Source organism: Gavia stellata, chromosome 25 (genome assembly GCF_030936135.1).
Source record: "Gavia stellata isolate bGavSte3 chromosome 25, bGavSte3.hap2, whole genome shotgun sequence".
In the NCBI taxonomy this organism is placed as follows: Eukaryota; Metazoa; Chordata; class Aves; order Gaviiformes; family Gaviidae; genus Gavia; species Gavia stellata.
Window position 1 is genome coordinate 10,462,968 of NC_082618.1, and position 27,096 is coordinate 10,490,063.

A 27,096-nucleotide genomic window follows, 5' to 3' on the forward strand; every position below is an offset into this window, starting at 1 on the left:
ACCCAAGATGGCGGCGGTGGAGCTGGAGTGGGTGCCCGAGACGCTCTATAACACGGCGATCTCGGCTGTGGTGGATAGTTACGGGCGGGCCCGGCGCCGGGACATCCGCTCTCTGCCCGAGAACATCCAGTTCGACGTGTACTACAAGGTACGGGGAGGCGGCGGGGGGCCGAGCGAGGCTGGGCCCGGCGGGGCCTGGGGGAGATGGAAGGAGTAAGCGGGCCGGGGGAGGAGGAGGGAGGGAAGGTCCGCTCCCGGCCTGCCGCAGGCCTCTCCCCGGGGGCTCGGAGGTGGCGGGGCGCAGGGCCTCGTCCCCCCGCCGGCGCCGCATGGCCGCCGGTGCGGAGTGGGGCCCGAAGGACGGGCTGGGGGAATGAGGGCCTGCGTGGGGCCGCCTGGGCTGCGGCTGAAGGAGAGGAGGCTCCGGGGGGAGGCTTGGGCAGGGCCGGGGGCCTGCGGCTTCACCCCCTCCACTCGTGGGCGCCTGGCCCACGTGAAACGCGCGGGAGCCGCGGGGAGGGCGGCTGGGGGGGGGCCCGTTGTGGAGGACACAGAGAAGGGGCCTGTCCTTGGGGGCCGTGGGGTGAGGGCCCGGGGGAGGAGAAGATGCTCCCCGCCTTTGGAGAAGGGGTAGGGGCAGGATGAGACCAAGCTGTCTGTGTTGGGATAGATTTTGGGGTGTTTTTTCTTTTTTTTTTCGTTTTTTTTAAATGTATTTGAGAAGGTGATTTCAGTGCTGGAAGGAGCAGAGTTTGCTATGCTCTTGTACCTTCTTTAATGGTCTGGTAGGAACCAGATGAAAATAATTGAGACTCATTTAATGATACAGTTTATTAGCCTTAAATCATTCTTTCATGAAAGGACTGTTTCTCATTCAGCTGCCTCTAAAATATCCAGAGTTAGAGTAAAAGGTACATTGAGATGGTCCATTAATTTCTATTGTCCACTAAATAGGCATTTCATCCATGTACAGGAACTGCTGGAAATGAGCATTCCTCAGGAGAGAAACAATGTGTAAAATAAAACAAACCCAAAAAAACAACAACAAAAGAAACCCAAACCAAAACAAAGATGGGGCATAACCCTTCTTTCCTCTGACAGTAAATTTCTGAAAACCTAGGATGTGCTAAATGAAGTAATTCTTTAGACAAATCTTTATGAACCAGGGGTAGTGGCTCATCACATATAGAGAGAGTAATAGTATTTCTAAGGAAGGCTGATCTTCATTAGAGGCAGGGAGACTGTCTACAGCATTGAAACTGGCATATACGTTTTCTGTATACTAGCTATTACTTGTCTGCCTTATGTGTTGAGAAATATGGAACCCCCTTTCTACCACGTATGAGCATGCTCACAGATATGTGGTTGACATATGGCAATCATCAGGTAAAGACTAAAGATAATGGAACTAACAATGTGGAAGAACATTTTGGGGTTTATTTTTATCTGTTAGTAGGTATGACCATTGACAAATAAACTTTCTTGGCATTGCCTGTCCTGATGTTCATTCAGATGAAAGGATGATACTCTGTGGCTTTTAAAAGCATAGAAACAAAAACTCCTTCTAATGATAGAAATAGCCAAGTATATATTATTCCCAGATTGTTTAAAAACTCATCTGTAGATGAGCTTAATAGATCATTGACAACTTTATCCTTTTATTAGTACTCTTCAGTGGTTGCATTGGATCAGATTCATGTGCAGTTGCTCCATAATGGAAAAAGAACCAGCAGTGTATCTGACTTCTAGTGAGACTTTCTGATCTATCTGTTCCACTTCTGTACATTGGTATGTCCTCTTGTTGGGCAGACAATAATAAACATGCTAAGTACCTGTCCTCAAAATAACGTTTCTGTTGTACTAATCTCTAGCCAGTAAAACTTTTGTCGATGGCGGTAATTTGCATTGCTTTTCCTATTATTTCTGTGTTTTACAACAGGACAATCTTTGATAATCTGAAATGTGTAAGGTGCACCTATGTTCCTCTTACAAATACACATCTATGAGATGTCCACCTATAGAATAAACAAAACTAGGCTACACGGTGCAGTGAGTGTTTTGCTGTTGCTGCCAACGGTAGGCTAGTCTTCCATGTCTTCACTACTTGGTTTTGGTTTTATATCTTTTCTGTGTGGGAGAACCTGTCCTCTTTAATAGTCACGTTTAAGTTTGCTTATACGTAAATGTAACTAAACCTTGGATGGGATGCTGAAAGGAAGCCTCAGCCCTTACTAAATGGTGTTCTATATGCGGAGGTCTCTGCCTCGAAGCTTAGCCCAGATTACAAACCTTTTGGAATAGTGTTCGCATTTTTCTATGCACCTGTACAACACTTAGTAACCGGTTCTTGATTTCTGTATTTGGATGGCTGCAGCAATACAAAGGACATAGCTGAATTAGGTTAGAATGAGGACAGTGTCATGCCTCTGGACAGTCCTCTCATGTTGTGTGTGGTGCTTGTTTTACTGTTTTCATTCTGGATACAGTTATTTTCAAAATCATGTGGCTATTAAATACCATTTCAGGTTGGTGAGCTGTGTTCAGTATATCCTGACCATCAAGTTCTTTAAAGCAGAACTAGAATTTCCAAAGTCACTAACAGTCTTTAGAGTAAGACAAACTAGAAGACACTTAAATCTTTGTTCTGACTGTGTGGTAGTGGTTGTTGCTGCTGTGTTGAGGGGGTGTCAGTTAGTTGTTAGTATAATAAGGAATAGTACTTATTTTTTAAATACAGCTGAGGAAAAGTGATGTGTAATTGAGGATTTGCATGAATATACTTGCATATAGACATTGAAAAAGGTAAAGAATCACTTTCTTTCTGTGATTATTAAAAGGAAGAAAAATGTTTCCAGTCTTTCACGTACAACTTGTAAGTAATGGTTTGTTATCCAGGTATTAATCATGGTTTGTGATATTGGAGAAACTGCCACTGATTTTGCAAAAAATGTAGTATCAATCAGATTTTATTTTGATACACAGGTGTTAAATGGCTGTGGCTGTACAAAACATTTTTGTATCATATTCATTGGTATAAACACTTGAACTTAACATTTGCCAGTCTTGCACAGTTTGCCAACCTGTTCATGTTGATTAAGAAGACATAGGTAGGATACGGTACTGTTAGAAGAGCGGAGATCGTCCATGTGCTATTATTTAAAAGGGAGAAAAATGCTAGCAGTGTGTCTTGGTCTTTTGTTTTTCCCCCCAGTGTGCCCTCTAATCCAGTGTTTGGTTCTAGTGTCATAATATATGGCCTGTATTTCCCATTCCTTAACAAATTCAATTACTGTTAATGCTATGTATTCCAGAATTGTTAACTTGTCGGACGTGCTGTATAAACCTGTGCATTTGCAGTTAACAATGAGGAATCAAACCTGGGGTAGTTGCAGAACGTTCTTTGTTGAGGAACTCGGTAAGAAACAGGTTCTCCTGCAAGGTGACAGAAGCAGGCAGATTCCTAATGCTGAGCATATTTATCTTTCTGTAGCATTCTTAAACAAGGACTAAAGCTTAAAAAAAGGCAATATCAAATAACCATGATCGTAGTACAATAACAAACCTGTACTGGTCCAGCAGGGTGTTACTGGATTTTTTTACTGCATTTGACTTTTCTTGCAACCATTAGAAAAATAATAGAGGCAGAGCAGAATGCTTGTACGGATATCCTGGAAATTTTCAAGTCTACATTTGTGCTAAAAAATATTGAAATGTCTTACTAATCACAGCTGTATTTTGAAGAGCTTAATAACTAGTATTGTTACAAGTAACACCTGCATCTGGGGGGCGGGGGGGAAGTGCAAACATATCATATTTTGTTTCCTTTGTGTCTTTGGCAGGTTTATGTATATCCTGGTTGTGTTGTTCCCTAGTAAAACTAGTTAGGGTCTCTTTCTTGTTTTTTGGGGGGGAAGAGAGAGAGGGTATCTAGTTTTTCGAAGCCAAAGAAAGAAATATGCTGAATCTCAGTTAAAATAGGACATGCCTGGCAGGTAGGCAGCATTTGCAAATGACAGAATTCTGTATTAAAAAGTAGGTGACGAATAAACTAAGTCCTCAAAAACCCCACAAAATGAGGAAAATCAAATTATTATATTTTGTAGTTTCTTGGGGAGAGGATAGTGTTTTGAGGGAGGGTCCTCATGTAAATAATCCAGTTTCTGTTGACAGAAATAAGATCTTGAACTGTCTAGTCCGATGGCTGTTCAGTTACTGTCTTATATAGAATTCCGTTACTGTCTATATAGAATTCTGTGCCTCGGCTTTATATTCTATTATGCATAATTATCTTGCTTCTTTGGTTCTCATGGTGCTTTTGAAGAGATACTGCTTTGTTAGTTTTAGTGTTCTCTATCATGGGTATTTGTTGGAGTTACGCACTAGCAGGCTGATCTTGGACTTGTACTGGCTAACAAGGAGTTTCATCCAATGTTTATTTTCCTTTTGGAATGTCTTTTCTGAATTGTGTGTTTTCCTTTTTTTACATTGATTTTTTTTTTTTCCTTGAAAATCATTTGGGTCCAATGTTTGAATGTCTTCTGATGAGATCATTAACCACAGGAACAATTGGAGGTGACATTAATTTGGTTTAGTTAGCGCAGACGTGTAACCTTTAGTAATTGCACTATGCTAACTTGTTTTGCATTAACATTTTTAGGCAAAATCCGAAAGGTTATAATTGTGCTTTCTCTTTGAAGTGGTAGATAAAACTTTTGAAGTGCTTCTACCTTGATGTCAACCAAAATACCAGATTTTGAGTTTAGATCCTGATAGCTCCAACTTCTATAATAATGAGTGTAGCTGCAGTATCATGTCCTCTCACTGAATTCTGCTAATCCAAAAAAGAGCAAGCATGGCTAATAAAAGCTCTTGTATCGCATCTAGGTATTCTCTGAACAAAACAAAATGAATAAACAGGAATTTGCTGACTGTTAACAACAAGCAATAGAACGTCCATTCTCTGCATTGCAGTTGAGATTGTTTTTACTGATGAAGAATCATTGTAAGCTTAGGTTCTATAAATTAGAATAAAACTAGCTTGTCCCAAGGCTTCAGTCTCCTGGGTATTTGACGAGAGTGAAGAGGATAAACTCCCCAGGAAACGAAGTGTAGCTGTGCTGCTTTAGTTTTGAGGTTTTCTGACCAGAGGAGTACAAACAAGGTCATAAGCAAGCAATGTATGAGGGAGGCAAAAAATCCCAGAGTGAATGGGTTTTATTCTGTAGGACTTACGCTGTGACTGATTGGTGTGACTTCACGAAGACTTAGTTACGATCATGTGGCTGTATGTTTTGGGGTCAGAAATCAAATGTATATGTGGGAAATGGTCACGATTTCTGCGTGTGCACGCACATGCACCTACAACCATCCTGATCGTTTGGTTAGACTTCGGGGTAGTGCATGGTAGGACTTTGCTGAATACAGCTTGAATTACATCGTATCCTTGTATTACCCCCTCTTTAAAGTAAAGCCTCACAGTGAAGGAGAATCATCACTTCATGAGGTTCTTTCCAATTATTATTACTTTTTATTTTAACACATGCCTTATTTCTATAGTCTCAGTTTAGAATAGAACTGAACCTTCTTTCCTTGATTTGTCTTTACTGGTTTGAAACTTCTTGCCTTTGCTTACCATTCTTCTAACTCATATTACTCAGTTTGCTTTTCTTTTTAACCTCTAACAATGGGGCATGTTTTCTAATCCTGGTATGCTCTAGCTTCCCTATTTTTTCAGTATCCTTGTTGAGTCTTAGACACTAGAACTCATCGTAATTCAGATAATGAGGTCACGTCATGAACAGAGGTGTTCAGCTCCTGCTGAAACAATAATTCCTATTTCCACTTCATTTCCTTTGTACTGATTTAACTTCAAAGTAAACTGGGTTTCCCCACTTACTGCTGCAGAGAATCGTAGCTGTGTGTGACTGTAAGGCTCAGGCTTTGTATCCCTTGTGCTGGACTCTGTGTAGACGTGAAACAAAAAACTTTGCTGATACGGTACAGAAAGCGGAGTGAGTGGGAAGATGTGAAGAAGTGTGCTGTGTGTGAAAGCAGTAGGCTCCAAAAGTTGTCTCTGAAGTTAGGCTTATTCAGTGAGGTTGGGGTTTTTTTTTCTTGATTATTTATTTGTTTGAGGTTCATAAAGATCAACCTAGTAATTGGCAGTATGTTTTCACAGAAGAGCTGTAAAGTTTGCTTTTTTTATGCCCTAAACAATATGCAGTAGAACTAGTGCTTGTCCAGAGGCTTTGTAGATGGTTTTGAAATTGATTTAAAAGAATCGAATGTACCTAAATTTCTACCTGGTTATTTTCTAAGTCTGTTCCCCCCCGCCCTGTCTATAATGAGTCATTTGTCAAGGGATTGATTCATTGCACTATTGACTCTCAGAAACTTTTTCCTTCCTTATTAAGTAGGGAAGGAAGATTGTGGTTACAGCCAACCTTTTTTCCCAAATACTTATGCTTGTTGATTACATATACAGTCCTTCCCAAATCTGGCATAATATTCCACATTACATTATTAGACATTACTAAACATGCTGGGGACCTCCTTGGAATTCCTTGTATCTTTAATTCTTACTGAAATATGCATATTTATTTTTCAGTCCTCTTCCAAACTGGAGCAATAGGAGCATATTCTTAAAATTGCGTATGCTACAGTTCCTCTTCTAGAGGGTCCTTTTACAACTGGTTGGAATTAATCTCCAGCTGCTTTAAAATGTAATTTTTTTTTTTTTAGATTTTTATTATTTTTTCATTACGTTTAGAAAAATCTTCTCTTGTACTTGTACGTAGTGAAATGGTCCAGAGTGCTGGTGATACAAATACTGTATAGCTTTTTCTCTTGTGTTACGGCTTTGCTTTTGCTAGCAGTTTAACCTATCTTTGTCTTTATTTTCAGGCGTTTGCTAGGAAGCAGTTAGAGCTCAGCTTAATCTACCCAGAGAGGGAAATCTGACAAGAACGTTAATAGAATTACATGTGCATGATGCTATAATAATAGATAAGTTACAATTTAATGTTATTAATGTGTTTAATTGGGGACATCACTACATGCAGCTTTTAAATGTTTAGGTGGATGTGTTATGAGCTAAATATTAAGCCTTGGATCCTGAAGGAGGATCGTGGTGATTTTTCTCACAGCTATACAAAACAGTTTGATTGTGCGTGTGTGTAATATATGCCTATATATATTAAACTTACACCTTAATTCTGGCACTGAAGACAGGAATCAATGTGTCACTGTGAGCTGATGAAGTTGGAATTCATATCGTAGGCTTTTAATCCTTTTTCTATAGTTAAAAATAAATCTCCTAAGCTCCAAATAGGTTAAGTTTGTGTCTAAAAGACATTTGTTTCTTAAGAAAAGAATAGTTCTTCAGAAGTCCAACCCTCTGCCATTCTTGTCAGGGCATGTTCTTCTTGAATCACTATTTTGTTTTGTTTTTTGTGTTATGTAGCAAGGCTTGTGGTCAGGAATCCTGTCTCTCTGGAGCTTTAACAAGAGACCCATTTCTTCAGTGCTTGCAACTGCTTCTCAATGGACAAATGAGCGTTACTGAATCTCTTGGAGTTGCTTCACAGTTTGACGTATACTCACTCACTATTTCCATGTTGAATTTTGTTTGAAAATATTGCTGTAACAGCTACAACAGTTTTAAGAGGCTTCAAGCTGAGTTAATTCTTTAAAAATGTTTGCCGGTATGTGGAGGGAAGGGGAGAAGAGCGTGGTAAACATCCCAAGGATACTCTGTTTCTGGTTATACCAGTGAAAAATAGGTTGGTTTTCTTCTGCATGCCAGAATGGTGCAAGTGTTTACCTTTGAATTGGGATAAGAGATGCACAGATAGCAGGCTTGGACCTTTGGGCTGTAAGCCAAATTTTACATGTGCCTGAAAGAACTGATGTATCAAAATTGAGGGTGTAGTTTGGCATGACCTTCTCCCTCCCTCCCATCCAACCAGGGCATTTGTTCTTTAGCAATTTAAGAATTGCATGTAACAGTGGGCACGTTACAGGATGTGTTTATGTAACCTTATAAATATATTAATTTTTAAAAGTCTTACTATGGTTAGTATTTGGTAAACTAATATCAGAGTAATCTCTGGGATTTTTGGTTAACACTGCAAGGTGGTAAGAGGAAATGGTAATGTACTTGGTTGAAAGCTTAATTGTTGAACACGTGATAGTACTTTTGATTGTCTTAAATCCTGGTAAAATAGCTTGGGTACGTGTCTTAGTTTCTTCCAGAAATGATCTCATCAATTATTGATAAGATGTCCACCTTCAGTTTTGGGCACAGAATTCTAGGCAAGATGTAATCATCTTTGTTTTGATTGCAGAAAATATGTTTTAGGTTTTATAGAACGGTTACCATTAGACAGCTGTGTTGGAGAAAATGAGAACACTTAACCATGACTGTAGTTTTTAAATACACCAGACTGGATGTTCTTTCACTGCCAGAGAGAATATAGCTTCAGAAGAAACTCTGATCTCTTTGAAGTACAGGGACGCGGCACTGTTTTATCTGAGGAGTAACTTTGCATGCAAACTTCTAGTGTTTTTTAAAAGCCTTCCTTTTTTTCCAAGAGAAATAGATGACTAAAAGGAAAAAATTCATTTCTGGCAATTGACATTATTAGGTCAAAGTATTTTTGAACTTTTTTGTAGGTTCTGTTGTTGAGATAACAAACTTGCTGTGCTGTGGAATCAGTGTCATGTGCTTTTATTAGAAGAGTTGACTAAAACTAAATTTCTGGCTGGTGGAGACGTTCTCACATGCTTTGTTTTAAATACTAATTCATCTGCTTCCAGTGTTTGTGGAGGAAAAGGTGAACCGGACACAAGACACTTATCAATAAAAGTATTTTAAGAAATTATTAAAACTGAGAGGAATAGTACAATTTTCATTAAATCTGTGTTTGTAATTGAGCATCTGTAAATAATGTGTTCTTTCAGGCTTACTTTTTGCTTTCATAATAAGGGTGGCTGCACTCCTCATGTCAAAGTTCCTCAGATGTAAAACCTGCTTAGATAGCATGGAGGGCCTTGCTGTAGCTATGAATATGCCCCTCTTGGACAGCGTATGTTTGAATGTCATAACGTATGGACTAGAAATCGGGGTTTTCTAAATAACTGTTAAGAGTGCGATGTAGCACTGCTTTATTTGCGTGCTCATGATGGCATGAAACTCGATTGTATAATCTGGTTTGTGTCTACTGGTAAACTAGTTTTCCGATGCCTGCATTGCATAGCACAGATACGCAAAAGAACAGAAATGGGTCTTTAATGGCCTGTGCTGTTGGAGCAAAGATGCAGCTTCTAGAGAGAAGTGCCTGTGAGACATGAGCTTCTGGCTTCTCCCTTTTTCCCCATGGAGTTACAGCCTCACAGTAACTTCTTTTAATAAAAAAAGGGTGTGGGTATTTTTTCTAGAACACCTAAAATAACAAATGGTTGTACTGCAACAGTCCTGTGTGATCAGTAGTGTGCCTCTAGCAGAGGCTGGTGATAGTACATACGACTATGGCAAGTATGTAGTGGCGCATCCTTTGGTTACATACTCTGCTTTCAGTCGCTTGTGGTTCAGGGGCTTCAAGATACCAGGAATTAATAGCCTGCAACGGATGACATATATTTGTACAGTCACTTTTGTACCTGTGTAAATTCTTAGTATTTATAGCATAACGTGGCAGATAGTTCTGCAACTTAACTATGCGTTGCATAAAGAACTGTCTGCATAGTTTGTTTTTTATGAACCAGTCAACTGATATATTTGCTTATCTGCAGATACAAATCAGTTTGGACATAAAACTAGCCACTGCTTTTAATAAACGCATGAACAGATTTGCTTGAGTTTTCCCATTTACTTACACAGGAATTACTTGTGTAAGCTCAGGTGTTAATGGGGTCACGGCTTGTGCCTGTCTTTAGCTCTGGGTATTGGTGAGTCACCCATTGCAGAACTTGAGGGTTTGGGGTTTATTTATATATATTCATATATAATATAAAATGCATTTGCACTGCTGTATGCTAGATTCTGTATCATTTAAATGTTTTCAAAACATTTGATATCAAAGAAACTATTAATTGTATTTTTTGCTAACTTCAGGAGGTTTTTTGTTTTGTCTTGGCTTTCTAGCTTTGCTGTTTTATGATGCAGGTGGACATAGTAGACATTTGAAAATACATTCATAGATAAAAATTGCTTGAAACTGCCTATGGAGCTTTCGTAGCTTGTGTGCTCAGTTTTTAAACACTGTAGTTGTGCTCCCATGTGGAGATAGTGGAACTATGACTTCTTAGTCTGCTGTATTTCAATACTTTGAAGTCTAGGTTTCGTCGTAAGTCGTCTTTACTATTAAGCTAAGTTTCCCAGAAGAACTCAGTCTTAAATTTAAAAAAATACTTATATTTTTCTTTCAGCTTTACCAGCAGGGGCGCTTATGCCAGCTGGGTAGTGAATTTTGTGAACTAGAAGTTTTTGCAAAGGTGCTACGAGCTTTAGATAAAAGGTAAGTATCTTAATATATTGATAATTCTCACTTCAGCTCTTACTCCTTGATCTAGGTTTTGAATTTGGAAAAGTCTCTAATTTTCTTGGTCTTAGTAGTCCATCTAATAACCATAACAATACCTTGTTAGATTTGCAGATGAACTCTTAAGTTATGATGTGTCTTTCTCTCTGTCTCAAAAGTAAAACAATCGGAACTTGTGTGTAAATGTACCAAGTCATCTGTGGTACTTGGTCCCCAAAGTGCTTCCTTTGTACTCCTCAGGGTTTAACCCTGGTAGGCAGCTGAGCACCACATAGCCGCTTGCTCACCCACCCAGTGGGAAGGGGGAGAGAATTGGAAGGGTAGAAGTGTGAAAACTCATGGGTTGACATAAAGACAATTTAATAATTAAAAAATAAAAAGAGGAAAAAGAAAACAACAAAGGGGGGGAGGGAAGCACACAAACAAGAAAAACAAGTGATGCAAAACGCACCGATTGCTCATCACCAACTGATCAATGCCCAGCCGGTTCCTGAGCAGTGGCAGAATATGTTTCTTGCTGTTGTAGCAAATCCTAAGTGAAGGGTTATCAAGCTGATAGGATCACCCCAGTTTAAAGAGTTTTCCTGTCATTAAATATTCCAATTTGTGGTGTTATGCTCGGAGCGTGACTTTTTTAGATGAGGTTTTTTATAAGCAGAATAAGCTTTGAGTCTTTAGACATACCTCTCTCCCATTGTTTGTGTGTGCTCATTTATCTGCAACTTCTGTGGGAGTTGTAGGGTGAGGGTGGATGTGAGGCTTCCCCCCCTCTAAGTTTTAGCTGAAAATGTTGTTTTCCAGTTTTAATACTGTGTGGGTAGCTTGTGTTTTGCTTACACTGGAGGGTGTCCTTGTAAAGAACTTTGTGTACACTCACTTTATTTGCTGGATAATCCAACAACTGTAATCCATTAGCCTTGAGATTGACAATTATGCTTGTATTCATCTGGTTTGGGTTTGAGAGAGGGTTGGAGTTATTTCTCTGAATCACTACTCATTTGAATTCATGGCACTCAAGAGCCAACTGACTGCAGTGTTTTAAAAACTTCATGTGTAATCAAATTCTGTTTCCTTTTGTTTCAGACATCTGCTTCATCACTGTTTTCAGGCTTTGATGGACCATGGAGTAAAAGTTGCTTCTGTACTGGCCTATTCTTTCAGTAGACGGTGCTCCTACATAGCAGAGTCAGATTCTGCTGTAAAAGAAAAAGCAATTCAGATTGGTTTTGTTTTAGGTAACTGGTGATGATAGGCTGTTTAAAGTATGATACATTCTTTGATGCAAGCTTCAGTTAAGCTAATGCTAATTTTTTTCATGCTAATGTCTGTGATTTTTGTTTTTAAAGAACATGTGTGGTTTTGGAATGTAACTTTTAGAAAACTACTTGGTGTCTTAAGAAAAATATATTGGATTTTAATATCTAAGAATGTATAGGCTTATCTTTGCTATTTTAAATGTGTTAGATTAAAAATTTATTTGCAGATGTGATGCTTAACGTTAAGACTTTGCATAATTTTAGTATTGGTAAGTATTTCTTGACAGAAAACTATGTAATACCAAAAAGTCATCCTCAGCTGAAGGAGAATTCTTCTACTCTTATATTTCATCCTTTTCAATTCAGGACTGGAGGGTTGACCTTGACAGGCTTCCCGTATGTAGTATGCAGTTCTATGAAATAAGTAGTCTTCTTACAAGACTTGAGCAACCCCTTTTTTTCTTAAAAAGGTGTTTTGCTGTTCAAATTTCTGTTTGTTCTTGATTTTATTTTTTTTTTCCAGGGGGGTTCCTATCAGATGCAGGCTGGTACAGTGATGCTGAGAAGGTATTTCTTTCCTGCCTTCAGTTATGCACCCTTCATGATGAAATCCTTCATTGGTTTCGTGCCGTAGAATGTTGTGTAAGGTGAGCTCACCTTTAATTCCTGTATGTCTTTCTGTGAAATAAACATTAATATGTTACCAGCTGCCTTGGAGCCATTAAGCTTCCAGTGCTCCCTTTAGTATTCTGCTGCACCAAAATACTTTCCTGGCTAGAGCTGAAGATCAGCAGGTGCTTGTTTTACACTAATCCCTGGGTTTTCTACTTGTAAACTGGCAGCACAGTTCAATGGAAGAACTCACCATTTCGCCTTTCTGCATAATACGGCGTAGGTAACAGGTGCTGGACAGCAAGAGTGGGTTTTTCCAAGGGTTTTTGCACATGAAGGAATGTTACATGTTGGTGTTTGCTAAAGTTATATTTACTACAAGAAGAATTTGCCCAATCCAAACACAAATGATACCACTGCAGTTGAGCAGAAGTAAAAGGAAAACATTCCTTTCCTGATTCCAGATTCAGTGAGTTCTCTTGTTCCATGCTGATCTATTTAACTATGTGATTAGGTGAGTATCTAGATGTCCAATTCTTGTGGACACCTTCAGCCACAGCTTAAACATTTGGAAAAGAATTTTTGCTCTTAGGAGGTATTTGGGTTTTTTGCCTGCCTTGTTTCTCAAGGCCTGTAGTGGGGTCCATTGAGGTTCAAATTCCTTTCACAAAGGCCTCAAAAATTACGATTTTTTCAGTTTTTAGTTGCTCCGCTGTTACATCTGTGTATCTAGATGTGTGCTACACTGATGCAGTCTGCAGCAAGTTGTTTTCATTGTTAACACCATGACTGACCTCTTTTGTGCACTACAGGTATGCACTTGAATACCTGTGTGCTAGTGAGCATGGTAAAAATAGGATTATTTTTTTTTTAGCTGCTGTAATGAACAACAAAGTATGTGCTGTGTTTATCTGAATATAGGGCAAAACTTGTTTTGGAAAACTGCTCCAAAAAAACCCCTGCATCGTGTTTATGGTTGGACAAATAAGAAAAGTAAATAGGCTTTGCCAGTAGCTGCTGATTTTTGTGTGCCAACCAGAGGGCCATGGCAACGGTTGCTGCTCTGCCGTCTTCTGTCCTGCCAGCTACCACTGGCTGTCATTCCAGAAATAAGATGATGCCAGGAGAAGACTGGGCACATATATACACCTTCCTAGAACTGGGGAATGATGGATATAGTGCCACTGTTAGTACTTGGTCCTTTGCCTTCTAATGAATCTAAAAAAAGTTTCCTAGTTGTATTGGGCTGTTTGGCAAGCTGGAGAAGTTGCCTTAAAAATAAACTCCCTCTCTGTCTCCAAGAAGAAAAAAAGAAGGTAAAGAAAGGAAAAAAGATAACTCTCTCTCTGATGGACAACAATGTACAGCCCGCACAGTTGTGGGAAGAAGATTTTCATTTTGTGCTGGAAAAAAAACATCCTACGTTAAGATGAACCCTTCTGAAGTGGAGATGTTAATTCTGTTTGGGTAGAGACAGCCATTGTTCTTGCAATGAAAGCTGATGGCCTGCATGTAACATTAAGTCCCTCTGGGCAACAGTGTGAATGAGGAGACACTGCTTTATGTTCAGGCATCTCCCAAACAATCAAATAACAGCATCGTTTGTTTGGAAATGTATCAAATAGAAAGAATTTTAAACACTTTCAGAAGCGCTAAGCATGTAAAATCTGAAAACGTTTTTGTGGGAGAGAGCAGTAATTATACTCGGCTTCAAAGTCATGAGGCAGTAAGATAAACTTGTTGTTGTTAACATCTAATCCCTGCTGTAGAATACCTTGTTCTTAGCACTGTGCTTGCACTGGAGTTAGGTGGAGTTTCAAGAGAACAAAATTGAAGTCTGGCTTTTGAAAATATGATACTACTTAAAAAAAAAGCATCTCCTTATTCTAAAAGCTAGGAAGTCTAATCTCTGGGAGTTTAATACATTGCATTATTAATAGAATGCAGTTTGAAAACATGTAAAGCTTTGTGTTACTTAGAAATAACTTCGTGTGTTTTTGTACTAGCAGTAGTAAATTACATGGAGAAACTGAAGGTTTGGGATTTTTACAAGCTTGTATACTGCTTTCCTGCATGTGTTGTGCTCCTTTTGGTTTGGTTTCTCTCATTATTACATGTTAAACAATAAGGCACAAATACATGGTTCTCCCGCTTCATTGTCTCGCATTTTGCTACTTCTTGGGGTTTTTTCTGATGTTTTTAGACTTCCTAAGCTGCTGTGGAATATTGTTTGCTACGTTTGTATGCTCTTAGAGAATGATTTTTTTTGGGGGGTGGGGGGAGGGTGGGGGGCAAGCTATTCCCCAAAAGCTATTATTGCAGACATCAAAGGAGATTCATAGCTATTAGCATAAATGTCCTAAGGCATTTTTTTCTTCCTCTAGGCTTCATCTTCTAAAATTCCTGTGGATTAATAAAAGATTTCTTATTACTCAAAACTGGATCACGTAAACTCCACTTATCCTAGAGGATGGGGTTAGGTTTAGCTTGGCTTTTGGTCGATTCGTTTGTTTTTAGACGCTATCACTGAAGCATCCAGATACTGGATATTATCTTTCCCAGGCGCTTATCTAAATTGCAGAACTATCCCTGCTGGCTCATACCATTACGTGGGATTTGGGCTTTGTATTTTTGATGTTGCATAGCAGCTCCCAACTGAATGGCGTAGGCAAAATAGTTTCCCTCTTTAGGGAAACTGTAATTGCTTAGTTTTGTCTCTCTAGTTTCTTTAAAATTCCTGTTTCTTGTTGCTTGAATGTTAGATGTTTTCTGCTGCCTGTGACCAAGAACACAATGCACTTCTACATCATGTTTAGTTCTCAGACCTTATTAAAGGAAAAATGTGGCTGTTGCTTTTTTCTTTCTGTTCTTGAGCCGTGTTGCTGTGTTTCTCATTGGAAAGCTGGTGTTTATGTAGCTTGTTTCAGGGGTTTTTTGAAGGTCTTTTCTTTTGATGTTCTCTCTGCGTGGCTAGTACGCATCTGCTGTGCGCTTGCCTGCCATTCCCTTCATGTGAAAATGTGAACTTTATTTCCTTTCTTGTTAGAGCTTCATGATACGTTTCAATAGGATGGTATAGGAGGAGGCTATGTTAGAGGCAGGCTGAATTTATAGCACAAACTTAAGAGATACTGCTTTGCTATTGCAGGAGGCATGGCGACAATAATTTACAAATTGCTGCTCAGGTTTAGGGAAGAGAAACACTTGATCAAAGACCTCACTGTCCCTTCCTCCCCCCTTAACAGTTTATTGGTAGATCTATCATAATGTATCTTAAAAGGTATAAAGTGCTGTACCTATAGATTACTCACACTTTCAGAGTTATAACCTCTCTTTGCAATATAGCGTTACGTTCTGCATCACTTCATTTTGTGTATTTCTCTTCCTGTGTTATGTTGTCCTGATTTGCAAAGGCTTGCCTGATGTTTTTCAATCTCTATTACTCATTGTCTAATAACAGATTTCCAGGAGGGACGATGGAGGTTAATTTACAAAATTTCGTGTGTGCTAAATGGCAGGCATTTGCCATAGAGAAGGAACAGCTGTCTCTTCTTAGCCTGCAATGGGTAGGAATACAATTCTGCCCTTTAGGCTTGGAATATGATAACACACAAATTTCTAATGTATCTCTTTAAAGTAAATAAGCATCAGCTTACACTTACAAAAAAATCTTCTTTACTTTTGTTTTAAATAGTTGCCAGAAGCTGAAATTTGTTACTTTTCTAGAGAAACAACAGTATGTTTCAATAGTGCTGTGTCTTATTGTCTGCATTTGGCTGTTGTTTCATGAAGTTTCTGTTAATCCTTCAGATGGAAAGGCAGCGGGTTAGGAGATGGGGCAAGGCGGAGGGAGAGGGTTTTTTAGAGCTGTTGTGAACAGAGTCAACAAAGTCCTTTCTCTGGTGGTGCTAAGTCAGTGCTGGGTATCATGTCGAATGGATGGGATTGAATCTCTTGTGAAGATGCCTCCCTTCTCCATCCCCCCAAGCCCCCAGAACAAAAAGTGCCCACTTGTGAAGCACTGTGCTACTTAAGGTTTGAGGGAAAAGTGCAGAGATGCATGAAAACTAGCTCTGTCTACTTCCTCAGTGTCTATTTCAGTTTACCAGACTTTGGAAAGGACGTAAAAGGGATTTAATACCATATATTACAGGGTTTGGGAAATGGAATTTTATCAGTGTTGAGAAGAATGGATTTTATGAAAAATAAAACAAAGCCACCACACCATATCCAGTGCATGAACCACTTTGTAAAACTGCGTCAATATGTAAAATCATTTGACATCTCCAACAGTAAAAATTCTTGCCATGCAAGAGACAAAGCATGGTGTACTGAAACAATATTCTGTAAATAGTTCTTCTGTTATTACTGAATTCAGACAGTGCAATTTTGTTGGGATGACAGTCCCCTTCCATTGTAAATAAAATACCAAATTATAGTTCCATGGCACTACTGTGTACTGAAATGGTTTATTTGGACACTGTTTAGAAGATCTCTTTACATCTTCCTAAGGTTGCTGCACGTTCGAAACGGTAATTGTAAATATCACTTGGGAGAAGAAACATTCAAACTTGCCCAGTCTTACATGGACAAACTTGCAAAACACGGCCAGCAAGCAAACAAAGCGGCGCTCTATGGGGAGCTGTGTGCCCTGCTCTTTGGCAAGAGCCACTATGATGAGGTGAGTGGGAGTTTGGTTTTGTTTTTCTTCAGAAAACTGGTTATGAAATCTGCTAGGACGTTCCATGACTGGCTCACTATTCACGTTATCTTTCTAGCTAGAGTTCCTGATCTCTTTTGGTACCTTTGTGACAGTACCAGAGGAATACTTGATCTATTGACTTTTTTCTATGTATTGTTCTGAGTTAGTCTGCAAGCTCTTCATGGTACTTTGGCCAACATTAAGGAATTATGTATGATAGATTGGTAGTATGTGTTGATTATCTGTAAATGAAACATTACAAAAAAATTATTTTAATAGATAAAAATGAATAGCAGTACACAGGTAACAATTCTTTGCACCTGTTTTATAAAAACTGTGACTTCAGTGTAACTGCTGTATAAACTGCAGTTTTCCTTTAGCTCCGAAGTACACTGACCAGGAAGCTGTCCTACTCAATAGGAATTGCGAGGATTCCTTAAAGATTATGAAATACCCTTTTTTGTCTGTAAAAGATAATACAGTAATTGTGATAATACATAACTTAGGCTAGTATAAAATACTTACACATTCAGCATTAACCTGAAGAGGGCTTTTTAAGTCTCTCTTCTAAAACTTAGCTGAATAAGTTTCACTACACATAAGCAATTTAAACAGAATTTTTAAAATTTTGTAATGTAAACGACCAGTTTATTTTTCAGAACCAAGTAATATTTTTCTTAATGTTGCAACGTTCCAGCTTCATTACGTTGGTAACTCTTTGTTCAACAGGCTTACAAATGGTGTATAGAAGCTATGAAGGAGATCACAGTTGGCCTGCCTGTAAAAGTAGTAGTGGATGTTTTACGACAAGCTTCAAAGGTGAATTTAAAATCTTCCGCATTTCTTTTGTGACTGAATTGCTACCAAGAATGGGTGAGGATAGGTAGTACCTCTGGAATACTTGGGTAACCAGCTCCATTTCATGAGTCTTCCGGCTTGTTATTTGTGTTTAACTGGTCCACCTCAGTCTCAGACCTGTGGGGGTTTGGGGTTTTTTCTTTCTTTCTGAAACTGAGTTACAGCTGTTCAAATGAACATCATGACAAAGTTAACCTGAGAGCATTCCATAAAAAGGTGATCTGTTCCCCTCTTTCATCTAGATTAGGTACAGTACCAGCCCTTTAGGCATTTGTGGCAGAGTAAAATACAAGTTTATAAATATTATCTGTGAACCTTTTCTTAACTGAAAAGTCCTTTAGTAACCATGATGATATTTTGAAATTAAACGTAGTAGTTAGCAATTGGGCCGGTATCTGGAGGAGAGGAGTTCTGAGTATACACTTTTTCACATGCTTCACTTCAACCTGTTTAGGCTTGTGTTGTAAAACGTGAATTTAAGAAGGCTGAACAGCTGATAAAACATGCAGTATACCTTGCCCGGTAAGTAGCATTCCAAAAAAACCCCTTCTACAATGATGCTTTACTTGCCTCGATTTGTAATATATATAAGTATGTTTCTACAGGGAGCATTTCGGAGCCAAGCACCCCAAATATTCTGATACGCTACTAGACTATGGATTTTACTTGCTCAACGTAGACAATATATGCCAATCTGTTGCAATCTATCAGGTATGCAGCAGGGCTAAATGTCTGTCTTCAATTTCTCTTGATACTCGTAATCTCTCAAATGTTTCTACTGTAACTCACATGCAGTTAATTCATAGAGACAGATAATAGTTGATGTAACTACTGCAATGCTTGTTCTTTAAAAAAAAAAAACAAAGAAAACCCCCAAACCCCAAACTATGGAGTTTTGCTTTTTTTTTCCCCCCGATTATTAATGGCTTTTATATATTTACTGCCTCAAGTATGTAGGTATAGGCCTACAGAATTTCAGAGTCAGTAGATTTATTTTTTTCCTGCTTTTTAACAGTGAGAGAGACTCATTTAGATTTTTTTTTTTTCTGTATTAACCGATGAAATGGTATTCTTGTAACTCTTTCAGACAGCTCTTGATATCCGGCAGTCAGTATTTGGAGGTAAAAACATACATGTAGCTACAGCTCATGAAGACTTGGCTTACTCTTCATATGTTCACCAGTACAGCTCTGGAAAATTTGACAATGCACTGTAAGTACAATCGTTTGAGGTACTGGCAGCAAATTTAGTATTGTAAATGGAGAAAAATGTTCTTAAACAATTCAGACTTTCCAATTAGAATTTAAATGCATCTGTTCATTGCATTAATATTTCTAAGATTTTATTAGTTAGCTGCTAGCTTACATATATATATCTTGAAATTTTTATTTAAACTCTTTCAGATTCCATGCTGAACGTGCTATTGGCATTATAACTCACATTCTCCCAGAAGACCATCTTCTCTTGGCATCATCAAAGAGAGTTAAAGGTAGTACCCTTGACTGCATTACTGGGACAGTTTGAAATCAGTCCTTCAGATATGTTTATCCTGTTCCCTAACAGAGGCGAGGTAACTTGAGATTTTTTCAAATAGAGGTCACTCCAGCATATTCTTTGTAGTCCTCAGTGTTCTCTGTCAAGGCGCTTGTAAAATACAAAAACTTTTTTAAAACTTAGCCGGAAGACTTTTTTTGGGGGCGAGGAGGGGAAAGTAAAAATGCAGAACATAAAAATACATGTTGGGAGCTTGATACCTGGTCATACCTGTTTGAAAACAGTTTGTAATAAACACCAAGCCTGATGAGATGCCTCCCGAGATGTCTTGGGTAGATGTCTTTCTGCTACATACAGTTAACATCTCTCTCTGTTTGGAACACGGTAACCTTGGTTTTTCTCTCCTATACTCAGCACTTATCCTGGAGGAGATTGCAATAGACTGTCACAACAAGGAAACTGAGCAGAGGTTACTTCAAGAAGCTCACGACTTACATCTGTCCTCACTCCAGTTAGCTAAAAAAGCCTTCGGGGAGTTCAATGTGCAAACAGCAAAACACTATGGCAACCTTGGAAGACTCTATCAGTCCATGAGAAAGTTTAAGGTAAGATTATATTGATGTAAAGGTCTTAAAATCTGCAAGGCATCTGTAAATCTGTCACAACAAATGGTGATTTTCAGTGTCCACGATTCGTAACCTCAGTTGGTAGTTTTATTGTTGGAAAACTTGTACTTTGTAATTCATCTCTCCAAAGCTTTGTGCCAAAGTAATCCATGAAGATGCACGATGCCTTCAGAGACAGGGTGACAGCAATTTTGACGACAGGAAAAAGTTATACTGTTTGCTGATCCACTTAACTAAGAATTTGGAGAGTTTGATTTGGCTTTCTTACTTTTTGCCTTTTATAAAATACTACTGACTGTTTAGCCACTACATAGTTATGTTTCTTTAAACCTTCCTTTTTTTTCCTCTTTTTATGGCGAGTGGTGTCTGACTGACCTATGTGAATTTGATCCTCATAGGAAGCAGAAGAAATGCACATCAAGGCAATTCAGATTAAGGAGCAGCTTCTGGGTCAAGAAGATTATGAAGTTGCCCTGTCAGTGGGTCATCTAGCATCTCTCTATAACTACGATATGAATCAATATGAAAATGCTGAAAAGCTTTATCTGAGATCCATAGCAATTGGTAGGTGATTCTTGCAATGTGTGACTTCATAGCAGTTTTAATACTACAGGAAACATTGTTAAAAAGTTTTTAGTAAAGAACTTAACGAAGTGCAAGATGTTGATTGTGTATGTGTTTTCAATCCAAACATAATGCTGCTTCTTGAATGTTCTCCCGGGGACTGAATTCTGAAACTGTATTATTTTCAGTGCTCCATCAGAATTCACTCCTGAAAGCATCTGGAAACGGACTAACTAAAAGCTTGGGTGTTAGCCTTTAGACTACAGTTTGGAGTTGTGGCTTAAACTTAAGAGCAGAATGTAGTTAAATTTTGAGAGAAATGGAAAACTATTGTGCCTGTCAGCCTAACTGTGCTCTCATTAGACATTTTTCTTGCCCGTTACTATTTGCAGTGAACTTACAGTTCCAAATCAAATGCCTCTTTGGGCCATGCTGTAGTTCAATTTTGAGACAGATAATCTTACTTCATACAGTTACCATGTACAGTGCATTACAGAAAAATGTATGATTTTAAGGTAGAAAACTGAAAACCAATTTCACTCTTTAAATTGAATTTGGAGTGAAATTGGGACACAAAATGACTGCCTCCTTTATATGACTGGTAGATTTTTATGCACGTAAAGCTATGGTACAATTAATGATATGTTTGTAAAGCCCCTGAGGACAAGTTACAGTACCCTTAAAGGAAAAGGTATATAGAATTCAAACCGTCATCCAGGAAGCTTGCGTGTTGCTTGTGTTCGTGATTTACCATAACAAAAACGCGATGATTTGCCGTAACAAAAAGGTTCCTGTTGTTGGTAAAAATGATGTGAGAAATAAGATGTAACAAAAGGTGGATTACCTTTTAATTTTGTTTTCTTTTGGATTTCTTTAGGAAAGAAGCTTTTTGGTGAAGGATACAGTGGACTTGAATACGATTACAGAGGTCTCATTAAACTGTACAATTCCATTGGCAATTACGAGAAAGTTTTTGAATACCACAATATTTTGGCCAATTGGAACCGGTTGCGGGATCGGCAGTTCTCAGTTACGGATGCTCTGGAGGACGTAAGCACCAGCCCTCAATCCACTGAGGAAGTGGTCCAGTCTTTTCTGATGTCTCAGAATGCTGATGGACAGAGTAGCTAAGAACTTGGTCAATTAACCAGTTAAGGGTTTTTTCTCCCATGTTACAGGGGGAAAAGTCATACTGTGAAATCTAAACCATGTAGTTCTCTGGGGGCTGGAATTTGCATTGAAACACTGGTCCAGTCTACTGACGAGTGCCCATACGGATGAATGTGTGTTAAATTCTTATCAGCATGTGTATGGCATGTTTAGTTCGGATCACATTTTTAACTTGGTATTCCCGAAAACCCTTCTTTCTTCTTTCAAAAGAAGCTACTTTGCAGAAAGTCTGCAAGAAAACATTAAATAAAACTGTTTGAGTTCAAAAGAGTTGCATTCTTATTATGAACAGAAAGTTTCATCAAGAGCTTTCTTCTGAGACGTAGAAAGAGTAAATGCTGTACTAGAAGAAGTTGTACGAGAAAGGTCTTTCTACTGTATGCGTTGTAGCAAAGGTAGCCGTAAATACCAAGAAAAGGGAGAATGCCCTAGCCTTGGCTGCCGCCTTAGGAGGAAACGTGGCAAAGAACCACTTTGGAGAGCAGCACACCCTTTGTGAACCACGATAGGCTGCTAACCACCGTATGTTGTTTCTGATATCCTGAACTGGACCAGTGTTCATCTGTAGGTGATAGAAGATCCCGTTGACCAGCAATCTTAGTTCTCTTTGGTACCAACCATGAGTGCTAATCTCCTGAACAGGACCAGGAAAATCAAAAGTGGACCAGCCTGCTAGAAACAGTTTTTGGACCAGTGGCTTTAATTTAATATTTCTGCCCCTGCATTCACTTTTACAGTAGAATTATTTCATTTAGATGTATGATCAGTGCAAAATTATATTCATGTAATAGATACAAAACTAGGAAGTGAACGTTCTTTAGCGGTTGCAATGGCATGTCTTTACCTAGTAAGCTTATACAAATATTAATGTCAATACCACAAGCAAAAACTAGAAATGCTTAACTATCTGCTGCAGCCATTTTTTTTTTTTTTTCCTTTTTGAATGGGCTTACTCTAATAATTGAGGCGGTAACTTGTTTATACCAGGTAATAGTTTTGTATTACAGTCCAACTCCATTTTATGTTTCTGGAGAACACAACTTATTGTACAGTTTGCAGGGGTCAGTGGAAAATGCCAAAAAGCACAACAGGTCTTTTTTGTGATGCTTCGTTTCTACATTAAACAATAGTGCAACCAGAAATGGATTCCTTTATGTTAATTTAAAAAGCAGAAGTCAGCTGTAAAGATCCTTTAATAATGCCTATCTCACTAGCTTGTCTTAATTTTTCTTCTGTTGGGGGGGGGGCTACTTGGTTGTGTGGGTTTTTTTGTTTGGGTGTTTTTTTGTTTTTTTATTTTTATTAATGTTGAGGTAATACTAATTTGAAAGTCTGTGTGACATAGTGAACCAGAAACAACTCACTGCTCTTACCTCAGTTATTCTTACAGCAGCACAAACAGTGCTCCTCTAGTTAGGATTCTGTCGGGTTTGGGTGTTTTCCCTTCCCCCTGATTTTCAGGGGTTTGTAACTTGGCCATGGAAGGTCAGTCCATGCTGAGGCTCAGCAGGCACGGTTCCTGTGAGACTCGGACTGGATGTTCTCTTTGGGGTCTGGTTTTTAGTTGGTTTGTGAAGTTTGGGGCAGGGAAAGCTGCTTGTTGGTCCTTGAGAAAAAGTGCAGAGAAGAAATAGAAATTTCGGACACGACTCTGAGCTGAATGGCTCTTCTAAGAACTGAAATTTTACAGGCCAATAGTTCATATACTGGTGCCTTCAAGTATATTTTTTGGGAAAAGGCTGAATAATACCAACTTTAAAAGGCAGTTGTGTAATTAGTGAATGCAGATTTAATGATTGCATACTTGGAATATCTTCACTGACGTGAAAAAAGGTATTTGCATAAAAAACCCCTGTGGTATTAAGACTTAGACTGCATTATATCCTCAGCGGCTGTTCAGTGAAGATCCGACTTAAACTAGATTTTAAATCCACACATAATTTTATTTATAGCAATTTTTGTTTATGACTGCTTTAGGTACTACAAACAAATTCAGCTATTACAAGGCAAAACTTTTTTATCCCTGAATGCCCATACAGTAGGGCACCGATGAATTATAAAGTTCTTATGACTTCTTTTCTTAAGTCCTATTATAAAACTATTTAAAATTAAATGAAGTATGTAATACTAGGGTCAGAGCTTAGGCAGGGAAGGTGTGCTTAAAATTGTCCTAAAGCAGCTGTGTAATTTCTGTGCTTCAGAAATGTTGAAAAGCTTCAAACTGGGTACATGGATTTACACTTGTGTTATCTGGAGACCATTTGTTTGCTCAGGGTTTCCAGTCTGGGGTCTCCATTTCCAGCTTTTGGCTAAGGAATCTCAAAGATCTCAAGGTTTTGTGTTTGGGATGAGGAGCATTATCTGGCTGATCCCAGTGACAGTGGTCTACACGAACCACTGCTGCTGTTTCAGCTCTGGTTTGTGTACGTGTTTCATGGTTTGCCTTCAAGTTAGGGCAACCAGGCGAGCTTCCGACGTGGGGCAGGTCAGGGAGATGTTACATTTCATCCGATAACCACGTGCATTAGTTCAATTTGTTTAATCGGTAGCTTTATTCTCAAATCTCGCTAGGTGGATGTACTTTTTCTTTCTTTCCTAAAGCTGCTTCACCAGCATGTTACATACTTAGGTGCATTGGCTTGTCTGGAAGGAATTAAGGTCCTAAAAGTCACCCAGAATTCTCTTTCATAATGGACTTTGGCCAAGAAATGTGACTTGGCCAAGAGTAGTTGCAGTGATCCTTGTAGGACTGCTAGCGTGCTTTTCATGTGACTGAATTAAATCCTGACTTGACTCTTGGGTTAAACCTCTCCTTGGAGCATCTCTGCAGCTCCAGTCATGCCAAGGCACGTAAATTCTGGAGGAAGGTAGCTGTGGCTGGTTGCTCAAGTTGTTAAAGCACAGGAGGTTTGCGGAACAGCTTTGCAGCTGCCTACAAAATACTCTGTTGCCTGCTCTGCATGCTGTAGCGTGGAACCTTCACCTGATGCTGTTCTTGCTGCAGATGTAATACTTACTCTCCATGTAATAACATAAACCTGACCTTTCTAGAGTTTGGTTCTGTATCTCCTAAATTGAGCTCTCGGAAGATGCCTGTATTGGCATCTGGAGACTGTTTGAAATCTTGTGGTGTTAGTCGTTAATCACTGTTGCTGTCTCTGCTGTTACAGTTTGTAGTTTGATATTTTTGAGAGAGTGGGAGCCCCACTGGGTGACTTCAGGGGAAGGTACATGACTTGTCCCTCCATGCCAAGGTGGTTGGAGTAGATCTTGGGGTATTACTGCGATATTTCATGCCGTCGCACCAGGCAGAGCTAGAGGTGCAGAGGCTGTAATCCCCTACGTTCCCCATACTGTGTCGTTTTCCCGCGCAGACCCTGCCCCTCCCTCTCTCCCCTTGGGGCAGAACGGGGGAATTCCCCTCCTGTCCTACCCCAGAGCAGGTTTTCCGTGTGCATCCGAATGTGAGCGCTGGGGAGGGGGGCCTGTATGGTAGCCTTGTGCGTTGGGGGAGCTCTTGCCCCCTGTGACTCGAGTAGCCAACTATGAAACACTAGATCAAGTTGATTAACTATTGGCGGTTTATAGACGCACAATGCACCTACCGCTAGCTGGGCAGGTGCTGTTTGGTGCTGGCATTAAAAGGGGAGACCTGTGAGTGGAAATCCAGTGAGGTGCAGCTTCCCAGTTTTTCTTGAAGGTAAGTAATTAACTACACCAGAGTAATTGGATGCAAGTGGTCAGGGCAGGTGTCACCTGAAGGAAAATGATTGTAACTATTGTTTAAATTAAACCCTTAGTATTTTCTTTCCAGCACAATGTTGTTTGAATCCGTGATTTCTCTGTCCTATTTTGTGCAAACGCTGCAGTTTGTGAAGAGAGGGAGGAAGGGGATGTGGGGATTCCTCCGCTGCTCTTAGGACTGGGGCTGTTCTGGGTGACTTGTTACGGAAGGGGAAAAGTACACAGATCTTAAGAGCTGTCAAAAGGGGAAGGGGGAAGTTGCAGAAAGATAATTGAAAATAAATATATCCCACAGCTACTTGAAGTAAACAACTAGTGACTATTTGGCCCCAAACAGTTGTTTGGTCACTTTTATAGCATGATATTACTCACTACCAGTAAGTGTCTGCCTTGGTGTCCTACTCTTCACATGCACTCTTTACTCTGTATCGATACCTATTGTTTAAGACTTTTTTTTCTTTTTGCACACAGTTTTTGTTAAATAATTTTGAAGGGGTTTTGTTGTTGAATTCTAACTTATTAGGACAACGGTGTTCTTTTGTAACTTTAAAAATGAAGTTTTTCGTTAAACGTGCTGCGGTCTGAAATTTGCTAAAGGTGCCATTGTGCTGCTTCTCATGGTACAAAAAAATGCACATTTAACTTGATTTCCTTTTTATAGCCCTATGTATTGGTAGGACAAAAAGGAAAATGCAGCGTGCCTAAAACACGATTGAAGCTATTGACAAAAACTTTACTCGATTTACGTGGATCGGATTTGACTTCGCAGGGTAGCGGCAAATAGCGTGGGGGAGGTGTTGCCGTTATTGGTCTTTAAACGGAGATCCTTCCCTCTGCTGCCTGCGCAGAAACCTTATTTCATCTAAAGATCATTGTTTCCTTTTTTCCTTATGTTTTATAATAAGAAAATTAGTGGCCAAACGTTAGTTGCGAATCTGACTCTTCGTTGTGGGTGTTTGCGTGTTTGACGCCACTGGCCTGTTGCACGTTGTGTTTCTGGGCCTGGTGAGGATTTCTGTGAGAAGCGGGGAAGACGTTTCCTTTACCTGTAGAAATAAACGAAACTACGTACGAAAATTGGCGGCACTGGTAACGCTTTTGTCCCTAAATCTCAGGAATGTTTTAGGCAGTGAAACAGGTTTCCCTTCGGTGATACAAAGGTGCGTGCTCTAGGGTCTTGTTGAACAATATTTCATTGCAATCCTAGGTATCTATAGCATGAGTGGCCTTAGTGAGTTTGTTGAAGTGCACATTTTTTTTTTCAAAAGTAAATTTTAAGATGAAAAAGATATATACTATATAAATATATAGAGATATTTAGAAACTTGGTTTGTGGTGCACAAGTTCGGTGTTGGATCGCTAAATAATTGTCACAGGTACCATATGTGTAACTTCTTTCTTTTATGTATATTCCTTTATGGGAAGCGATGTTGCCATGGTAACTACAACTTTACAATTTCTTTACTACTTAATGATGTGAATGAACTCTACATTTTATTGAATATTACCAGGTTCAGTACTATTTTTAT

The 27,096-nt window shown here is 39.1% G+C and overlaps 1 protein-coding gene across 1 annotated transcript; it reads left to right on the forward strand.

Moving 5' to 3' along the window:
* The first annotated feature begins 7 nt into the window (after nucleotides 1-7).
* On the forward strand, nucleotides 8-23,083 carry APPBP2 (amyloid beta precursor protein binding protein 2). Its single transcript, XM_059829242.1, has 13 exons — nucleotides 8-148; nucleotides 10,429-10,517; nucleotides 11,625-11,776; nucleotides 12,321-12,444; nucleotides 16,922-17,090; nucleotides 17,841-17,930; nucleotides 18,424-18,491; nucleotides 18,575-18,680; nucleotides 19,057-19,181; nucleotides 19,373-19,458; nucleotides 19,878-20,068; nucleotides 20,488-20,653; nucleotides 21,531-23,083. Exons 1-13 carry the CDS (start codon nucleotides 8-10, stop codon nucleotides 21,782-21,784), a joined length of 1,761 nt encoding a protein of 586 aa, XP_059685225.1. The 3' UTR covers nucleotides 21,785-23,083.
* Nucleotides 23,084-27,096: the final 4,013 nt, after the last annotated feature.

What these genes read in the sequence shown, in the direction of transcription:
- APPBP2 (XM_059829242.1), top strand. Translation starts at nt 8, where the DNA reads ATGGCGGCGGTGGAGCTGGAGTGGGTGCCCGAGACGCTCTATAACACG. An exon ending in TCAGATTGGTTTTGTTTTAG is followed by an intron (nt 11,777 to 12,320) that starts GTAACTGGTGAT and finishes TTTTTTTTCCAG; the next exon opens with GGGGGTTCCTATCAGATGCA. An exon ending in GCCGTAGAATGTTGTGTAAG is followed by an intron (nt 12,445 to 16,921) that starts GTGAGCTCACCT and finishes CATCTTCCTAAG; the next exon opens with GTTGCTGCACGTTCGAAACG.